This window comes from Schistocerca serialis, chromosome 11, assembly GCF_023864345.2.
Source record: "Schistocerca serialis cubense isolate TAMUIC-IGC-003099 chromosome 11, iqSchSeri2.2, whole genome shotgun sequence".
Classification (NCBI taxonomy): domain Eukaryota; kingdom Metazoa; phylum Arthropoda; class Insecta; order Orthoptera; family Acrididae; genus Schistocerca; species Schistocerca serialis.
This window is the reverse complement of record NC_064648.1, coordinates 125,229,151-125,238,901: the sequence shown is the minus strand read 5'-3', so window position 1 is coordinate 125,238,901 and position 9,751 is coordinate 125,229,151. Positions and strand designations below refer to the sequence as shown.

The 9,751-nt window shown below is 40.4% G+C and overlaps 1 protein-coding gene across 1 annotated transcript; it reads left to right on the top strand.

The window, feature by feature from the left end:
* The first annotated feature begins 8,926 nt into the window (after window positions 1–8,926).
* Window positions 8,927–9,379, top strand: LOC126426525 (uncharacterized). Its single transcript, XM_050088429.1, has one exon. It carries the CDS (start codon window positions 8,927–8,929, stop codon window positions 9,377–9,379), a length of 453 nt encoding a protein of 150 aa, XP_049944386.1.
* Window positions 9,380–9,751: the final 372 nt, after the last annotated feature.

Genomic DNA, 9,751 nt, shown 5'->3' with positions numbered 1-9,751 from the left:
ATTAAATACACGCGTGTGCAGGGGTTCTAATCGAATTTCGCTCCAATACACCATTGGCTCGAAATTACGAACGTCCTGGAATTTAGACGCTACAGTCTGGAACCACGCGACCGCTACGGTCGCAGGTTCGAATCCTGCCTCGGGCATAGATGGTTGTGATGTCCTTAGGTTAGTTAGGTTTAACTAGTTCTAAGTTCTAGGGGACTAATGACCTCAGCAGTTGAGTCCCATAGTGCTCAGAGCCATTTGAACCATTTGATTTAGTTGCATTTGCTCGGGGCGGACGTCGTAAGACATCCGTTCAGGTTCGTTGTTGATCCATTAACTCAGTTTTTTATTACAGAGTAGCTAAACCCTCTGACCGAAAAGTGTCAAATAATGTCTGTTCAATGGTTGCACGTTCCAGTTACGAAACGCCAATTTTATCATCACAGAGTGCTTGCTGCTGTACGAGGGGCGTTTGGAAAGTCCGTGCAAAGTCCGATAGATGGCACCACCGGCGCGTATCGAGGGCATGGAGGTAAGAATAGAGGGAGACGCCGTGACGTCACAGCTGTGAAGCTATGTGAAGCCGAGGGTAGCCATCTCAACCCGACCAAAACATTGCTGCTGTGAGCTTGTGTGCATAGGCTGGTCGCTCGCTTTTGGAAGGATTTTGCGCTATTATGGTGATTTGTGTGGTGTTCGGATGTACGAATCGTTCTGATTGTGATGCGAAATCGAAGGTAATAACATTTCATGTGTAAGTTGTCTCGTTAAGTGTGATTTTACAACTGCATTGTGAATGAACGTGTGCTACATAGGTACTTGTACTATAGCGTGTTTTTCTCCTGTATGATTTTAGATTTCCTAAAAATGAAAGTCGGAAAGCTCTGAGGGAGAATGCCGTGAGGAGGAAGAATTGGCGTGCGTCTAAATGGAGCACTATATGTTCTCAGCATTTCCGAGAAGAGGACATAGACCGAACTTCCCTTTCAACAGTAAGGCTCCGAGAAAATGCTGTACCATCAGTTTTCCCTACACACCCAAAACATTTGCAAAAGGTATGTTAATTCAAAGAATTAAATTCTTAGTTTTCAAGTTCACGTTTCAGTATAATACGTACGTATCTTCGAAAATCCAAGTGTTGAGTAACTCACTTTGTCTTCATCATGTACCAAATTAAAAGCTAACACTACATTAACTGGCGTAAAGTATAGGCCTAAACAGGACACTGTGTAGATTTGCTATTCTATGTACCGTATTTCAGTAAATATTGGTGGTAATGAACAGTGTTTCCCAGTAGCGTAACGTAACTGAAATGTCCCAGTACGTATTACAAACAAGATATATTTATGGGGCTTTGGAGGGAGGGTATAGCTAACTTAGTTTTCAGTTTCTATTATTTAGTTTGTGATACACGTTTATTACTGAATTAACAAAATTGTATCGTTTACATTGAAGGCTAGCTATTCGTAGTATTACATTAAAAACTATTTTTAATCAGAAGAAACGCGGAATTTCGCCTTTACGAGATTTTATTTTAAACAAAAACTTTGAAACAACCAATCTGATGAAGTTACATGCGTATATGGTGCAATTAGCGACTGTAATACTCGCAGCGCTATAGCACACTGGCAATGTTTTGGTCAGAGTGTCATGGCAGCGAGCCACGCCCCCATGGCTTCAAAACGTAGTACGGCTGGGATACGTAGCGCCATCTCCCCTTATTCTTACCTCCATGGGGCAGCCTACCCAGTTAGGGTGTGCTCGCCCCATCTCCTATTTCGTGCTCGCGTACTCGGTCATGCAGGACTCTAGCCAATGCCTCACCATAACTCCGGACATGCTTTACAGTGCTGTTCACAACATTATTCCTCGACTACAGCTATTGTTGAGGAATGATGGTGGACATATTGAGCATTTCCTGTAAAGAACATCATCTTTGCTTTGTCTTACTTTGTTATGCTAATTATTGCTGTTCTGATCAGATGAAGCGACATCTGTCGGACATTTTTTGAACTTTTGTATTTTTTGGTTCTAATAAAACCCCATGTCATTCCAAGCGTGTGTGTCAATTTTTTAACTCTCTATCTACATTATTCCGTGATTTATTCAGTTTTCAAATTTATACTCATTTTTTGATCACCCGGTAGAAAATGTCTAATAATAAATCAATAGTTAGATTATTTTTTTTTTTTTTTTTTGGTCATCGGTCTACTGACTGGTTTGATGCGGCCCGCCACGAATTCCTTTCCTGTGCTAACCTCTTCATCTCAGAGTAGCACTTGCAACCTACGTCCTCAATTATTTGCTTGACGTATTCCAATCTCTGTCTTCCTCTACAGTTTTTGCCCTCTACAACTCCCTCTAGTACCATGGAAGTCATTCCCTCATGTCTTAGCAGATGTCTATCATCCTGTCCCTTCTCCTTATCGGTGTTTTCCACATATTCCTTTCCACATAATTTTCAACATTCGTCTATAGCACCACATCTCAAATACTTCGATTCTCTTCTGTTCCGGTTTTCCCACAGTCCATGTTTCACTACCATACAATACTGTACTCCAGACGTACATCCTCAGAAATTTCTTCCTCAAATTAAGGCCGGTATTTGATATTAGAAGACTTCTCTTGACCAGAAATGCCTTTTTTGCCATAGCGAGTCTGCTTTTGATGTCCTCCTTGCACCGTCCGTCATTGGTTATTTTACTGCCTAGGTAGCAGAATTCCTTAACGTCATTGACTTCGTGACCATCAATCCTGATGTTAAGTTTCTCGCTGTTCTCATTTCTACTACTTCTCATTACCTTCGTCTTTCTCCGATTTACTCTCAAACCATACTGTGTACTCATTAGCCTGTTCATTCCGTTCAGCAGATCATTTAATTCTTCTTCACTTTCACTCAGGATAGCAATGTCATCAGCGAATCGTATCATTCATATCCTTTCACCTTGTATTTTAATTCCACTCCTGAACCTTTCTTTTATTTCCATCATTGCTTCCTCGATGTACAGATTGAAGAGTAGGGGCGAAATACGAGCACTTCGTTCTTGATCGTCCACTCTTATTATTCCCTCTTGGTTGTTGTACATATTGTATATGACCCATCTCTCCCTATAGCTTACCCCTACTTTTTTCAGAATCTCGAACAGCTTGCACCATTTTATATTGTCGAACGCTTTTTCCAGGTCGACAAATCCTATGAAAGTGTCTCGATTTTTCTTTAGCCTTGCTTCCATTATTAGCCGTAACGTCAGAATTGCCTCTCTCGTCCCTTTGCTTTTCCTAAAGCCAAACTGATCGTCACCTAGCGCATTCTCAATTTTCTTTTCCATTCTTCTGTATATTATTCTTGTAAGCAGCTTCGATGCATGAGCTGTTAAGCTGATTGTGCGATAATTCTCGCACTTGTCAGCTCTTGCCGTCTGCGGAATTGTGTGAATGACGCTTTTCCGAAAGTCAGATGGTATATCTCCAGATATATTCTACACACCAACGTGAGTAGTCGTTTTGTTGCCACTTCCCCCAATGAATAGTTAGATATACATCTCTAAAACCGGCAGTGTATCTACAATACGCGGCCGATATTTTTATAGGCTGGTGCGTCGATACTCTCTCCGTCAAGATACCGATACTTTCCTTCGATATATCGAGTGCTGACGAGGAAAGGTGCCTATTATGCGATAGCTCCCTAATATGACACTCCACAACTGTGCTCATGTTAGGGGCTGCACTCTGGTGGAGAGTTTCTTAAACACGTCTATTGTGTGCCAGACGGCGACACAGCGAGTAGGACGCCGTAGTTGAGCCGGACACAGTACGTAGAGGTTGATACAAAATTCCTTTGTTTGGAGTTTTCGCGACATCGGTGTTGAGACAATATTTCAGCTTAAAGGTGAGTGGATATTACTGTACTCTTTTATTGTTGTTATTTGTGACGGTATTGCCTATAATTATTGACAATTAAGTTGATTTTCCAACGAACGTTGTTAGCAAGTGCGTGATTCTTTGTGTAAGAAGGCTAAATTCCTCATATGCGATAGTGTGGGGATCCAAATACGCGACGGTGTACCATATTACGATACCTATCGAATACTGGGGGAACTCGTTCTGTCACGATTTGTTATATGTAATTTACGCAATACTATCATGAGATAACAATATTTCATAATTTATTGTAGTAAAATTTTGGCAACTGCGTTTACTTTAATTCGATTAACTTATCATAAACAGGGATTACTTTGATTAGTCTTATGATCAGAAATTGGAATGTTTTCTGGAACTTTCTTTCAAGGCAGTATTTTGCTCAGAAGTTGATCAATATTGCTCCTTACAAAAAAATAATCTTACAAATAAAATCATAGAAGTTGAAGTCCTTTAAGAAGTATGTCTGATTATTGTATTTATTCTTTGTAGATGGCTTTGGCACCTAACAGGAAAACGTGGGATAAAGACGCTGTGGTTCGTGCCATTACATGTGTGAGATATGGCGAGATAGGGTACTTAAAAGCCTGGAAAGTTTTTGCTGTACCAAAACGTAGTTTGGAAAGGTATGTGAAGGATAAAACTCGTACAGCCGAGAAGCTGGTTGGTGTAAATCTTGGCAGAAGGCCTGTTCTCTCATCTCAACTGGAAGATGAATTAGTGAAATACTGCCTTGCAATGGAAGAGCTGAAGCTAAGAAAGCAGCCAGAAAGTTGTTTGGGGAGGAGAGTGGAAAATCTTCAAATCGTAGACCTAAAGCAGAAGAATCGTCTAGTGAGTCGGCATCCGATGTCCATCTTGATGACAGTGGAGATTCAGACAGCAGTGATGACGCAGCGTATCTGTTCTGTACTGGGCGCTTTTCTGAAGGCAAACACGGGGAGAAATGGGCACAGTGCACGAAATGTTATCGCTGGGCTCATGAAGATTGCGGTGTCACAGAAGACAATTTTGTTCGCCCCGGGTGTCGTGAATATAAACCTAAGTAGTGTGAAATGAGTGAAGGAAAACAGAAATGAATGAACATGTAAAAATTGTATATTCATATGTCATTATTATGTAATAAAATAATTAATGCAAAATATTATTACTGTCTCATATTAGGAAACCTTGATCTCACTTCCACGAAATGCCTTGTTTGTGAAGATTTAATTACTATTCTGAAAAATAGTTTATTATTGCAAATACGATAATTGTATGATAAAATTAAATAATGCAAGATATTATTACCATCATAAAAAATACAATTGCACTTACTTTTAGGTCTTTTAAATAGGGTTACAAATTAGGCACCTTTCCTCTACATAGGGAAGACCGGGGCATGTTGGCCATAGGGGCAGGATGGCCCGGTCGAGTAAGTTCATACAATAGACGCCAGATCGTGCCGGGAATCAATCAGCAGGTTGGTAGCACTGTCCCGCTCCCTCTACAGGAGCAATGTGGCCGGCGGAGCAGTTTGGTACAAGTTGTGTTGATTAACTGTTTTTGTGCGTGTGTGAGTAAAATTCTACTCGTCGGTTCAATGTGTGTTATGTAAAGTTTGCTTACTTTAGGTGCAAGAGGTGAGTAGTATAATTAAACGTCGTAGTTTAAGGATTATTTCTATATGGCATACACTCTAAATTGCTTTAGTGGGTTTTGTGACGAATAGAATTTATTGTAAACATGGCGACGGGGCAGGTTGGTCCAGAGACGACGGGCCACGATGGCCACCCGGGACAACCTTCCCCGTCCTATATATTATTTTAAACTCGATGAAAGATTTATTATTTGTTTATAATTCGTCGAGTTTATGAAATTATTAACTTAAAATTCGAAGTTAAACATATTTTGATACGTTTCAGAGGTCAAAAGATGGTCATATTCACGAGATAAAAGGCGTTTTAAAAAGAAAACACCAACCTGTAAATTTTGTTATAATCTTAAATAGCGATCTGAGTAGTCACATCTGGTTCATTTCTTTGTTTTTAGAACATCAGAGTTACGGCCTTAGTTTAAACCATTTGTTTTATCTATAGGAACATAAAAATGGTGCGAAATTATAAAAGAAAAAGTGAAAGAGGAATGATTTCTGAAGATACGATGCTAAAAGCAGTTTTAGAAGTAAAAGAAAAGGGAAGATCTGTGAGGGCTACTAGCGAGGTATTTGGGATTCCAAGAAAAACTTTGGGGAGGTACTGTGCTAACAAGGGAACCTCCCCATCGCACCCCCCTCAGATTTAGTTGTAAGTTCGCACGGGGATAGGCCTTGAAAAACTGAACACAGATCAAACGAGAAAACAGGAAGACGTTGTGTGGAACTATGAAAAATATAAGCAAAATATAGAAACTGAGTAGTCCTTGTGGAACATAGGCAGCATCAAGGATTTTGTGAGCTTGGGAGCACTGTGGTCCCGTGCTTAGCATGAGCAGCTGCGGAACGAGAGGTCCTTGGTTCAAGTCTTCCCTCGACCTAAAAATTTAATTTTTTATTTTCAGACAATTATCAAAGTTCAGGCACTCACACATAATCAACTTCGCTCTCCAAATTTCCAGGACATGTTCAGATTTGCTTGGACATATGCAGGACTTGACGGTCTACACATGGAAAAATTTGAAAACGTTAGAAACATGTTTAGACAAAGCACAGGGAAAACTGTGCGACTGTGAAACTGTTGTATGCATTTGTTGCAGTTTATGTGATAAACTCTTATGTTTTCATCACTTTTTTGGAAGTGATTATCACATCCACAAGAAAACCTAAATCGGGCAAGGTAGAAGAATCTTTTTACCCTTTCGCCAAGTGTACAAATTAGGTGGGTCGACAAAATATTCCTGTCATGTGAAGCACATACCGTCACCAGTGTCGTATAGAATATATCAGACGTGGTTTCCTGTGGAGGAATCGGTTGACATATGACCTTGCGATCAAATGTTTTCTATTCCCATTGGAGAGGCACGTCTTTTCGTCTACTAATCGCACGGTTTTGCGGTACGGTCGCAAAACACAGACACTAAACTTATTATAGTGAACAGAGACGTCAATGAACGAACAGGCAGATCATAACTTTGCAAAAATAAAAAAAGTAAACTTTTCACGCGAGGGAAGACTTGAACCAAGGACCTCTCGTTCCTCAGCTGCTCAAGCTAACCACGGGACCACGGCTCTTGTGGGCCGTACCATCCTTGATGTTGTCTTTCTTGCGCATGGCCTACTCAGTTTCTATATTTTGCTTATTTTTTTCATAGTTCCACACAACTTCTTCCTGTTTTCTCGATTGATCTGCGTTCAGTTTTTCAAGGCCTATCCACTGTGCCAACTTATAACTAAATCTGAGGGGGGTGCGATAGGGAGGTTCCCTTGTAAGTACAAACAGATCTCATGTCAGCCTACACAGTCAATTGAACTTCAGGAAACTGAAACTGAACCTCAAACCATGCCAGTGGACCAAAACCCTCAGCCTGGAGGAGTCCTGCAAATACTTAATGACAAGAAGAAGCCTTGGGATAAATTTGGCTATGATAAAAGATTTCAGGTATGAAATGTTGTTAACCGAAATTATTTTTATTTGAAAAGCTATTTTTCAATTTCTAATGTTTTGTCTCTATCCCTGCCATTGTTATTGTGTCTATCTCTACGTCGTCTTGTGCACTGTAGGCCTACTGATTTGTCTCTCTCTCTATCTCTCTCTCTCTTTCTCTCTCTCTCTCTCTCTCTCTCTCTCTCTCTCTCTCACACACACACACACACACACACACACACACACACACACACACACACACAGTCACTCACACATACACACACACATGAAAAGAAAAACTGTGCCTCTATGGGTAACTTAACTAGAGTTGTTTATTTTCAGATATTTAATTCCGAACAAGAAGATATGCTTGAACAATACCTCATGAAGGCAAGTGACATATATTATGGTCTTTTCCCGAAAGAAGTCATGCGGTTTGCGTATAGATATGCTATTGCATGCAATAATAAAATACCCCAAACATGGACCGAGACCGAAATGGCGGGAAGTGATTGGTTCACAGGATTCCTGAAGAGGCACCCTCAACCCTCCATTCGGACTCCTCAAGCAACTAGTTTAGCCCGGTGCACCAGTTTCAACAAGCATAATGTAGAAACTGTTTTTTAATAACCTCGACATAGTTTTAAAAAGATTAAAAGTGACCCCTGCGGACATCTGGAACATTGACGAAACTGGAGTAACTAGCGTCCAGCGACCTGATCGTGTAGTCGCTCGAGGAGGTTTTCGCCAAATAGGGTGAGTGGCATCGACTGAGAGAGGGTCACTTGTTACAATCGCTTTTGCAGTTAGCGCGTTGGGTAATAGTGTGCCTCCATTCTTCATCTTCCCGAGGGTCAACTTCAAGCCTCATTTTATCCTTGACGGCCTGATTGGGTGTGATGGAGCAGCTCATCCTTCGGGATGGATGACGGAGACAAACTTTGCAAAATATATGAAACATTTTGTTCTACACGCTCGCTGCTCCAAAGAACGCCCTTGCTTGGTTTTGATTGATAATCACAGTTCACATCTCGACTTTGAAGTTCTTGATTATTGTAAAGATAATGGAATCACCTTTCTCTCTTTTCCGGCGCATTGTAGCCACAAGCTGCAGCCTTTAGACAGAAGTGTTTATGGGCCTTTTAAAAATTTCGTGACCTCAGCATGTGATGCATGGGTTACCAATAATAAACGGCCTATGACTATTTACGACATCCTGTCTATAGTGCGAATAGCACTTCCAAATGCTGCAACTCCCAATAACATAACTAGCGGATTTAAGGTAACTGGGATCAATCCCTTTAACAAAAATATTTTTACTGACAGTGATTTTATGCCTTCCTACACTTATAGACCCAAACACTGAAAACAGTCCATCAACTCGAGCAGAGATAAACGTAAGACCGTTTCCAACTCCAGAAGTGGTCAGACGTTTCGAAAAAGCAGAGCCCAGGAAAAGTATGGGAGCAGGGAAAAGGAAAAGAGTTTCTGCCATAGTGACAGACACTCCAGTAAAAAAAGCCCTCGAGGAAGAACAAAAAGGTGCAAAAGGAAAGAAGTCGAAAGCATTGGAAAGAAAACTTAAATCACAGGCTAAAAGAGCACTTTCTCAAAAAGAAAGTAGGAGCAATGGTAGAATGAAATTAACTAAATCAACTGCAGTAGGCCTAAAACGCAAGAAGAAGCCAATGGAAGATGACGATGATGAAGATGATGATGACGACGAGGAAGATGAAGATTCACTGTGCCTAAGGTGTCTCAAGCCTTTTTCAAACAGTCAACGTGGAGCACAATGGATTCAGTGCACAAACTGCAAGCGTTGGGCTCATCAGACATGCGTCAAAAACGAAATCCGTGGACTATTTTATGAGTGTTACAACTGTGCTGATCCTTTGGATGTGGACAGTGATTAAAGTTGATTGATTTGTATTAAGACACTATAATTCCTAATAATTTTAAGCTTTCCCGTTGTCGTAATAAAATGTTAAGCATTTAACTCAAAATTCAACTTGATTTGATGTTCATTAAAGTATGTTTCTTGATAACTATTCGCTTTATTTTGATATCCTAAAGTTATACTAGTTTAACTTATCAAAATATTACATGGGTCAACGTGCCCCAGCCTCTGGGCCCACTTACCCCGAGGTAAGAGCAGATTGGCCCACTTGACATATGTCCAGTAATTAATTTTTTTAAATTTTTAAACTCATTTTCAAGGTTAATAATTGTGATCCAGATTCAGTGAGACATCTCTAAATATTTAGCAATAACCTCATAAATCTAAA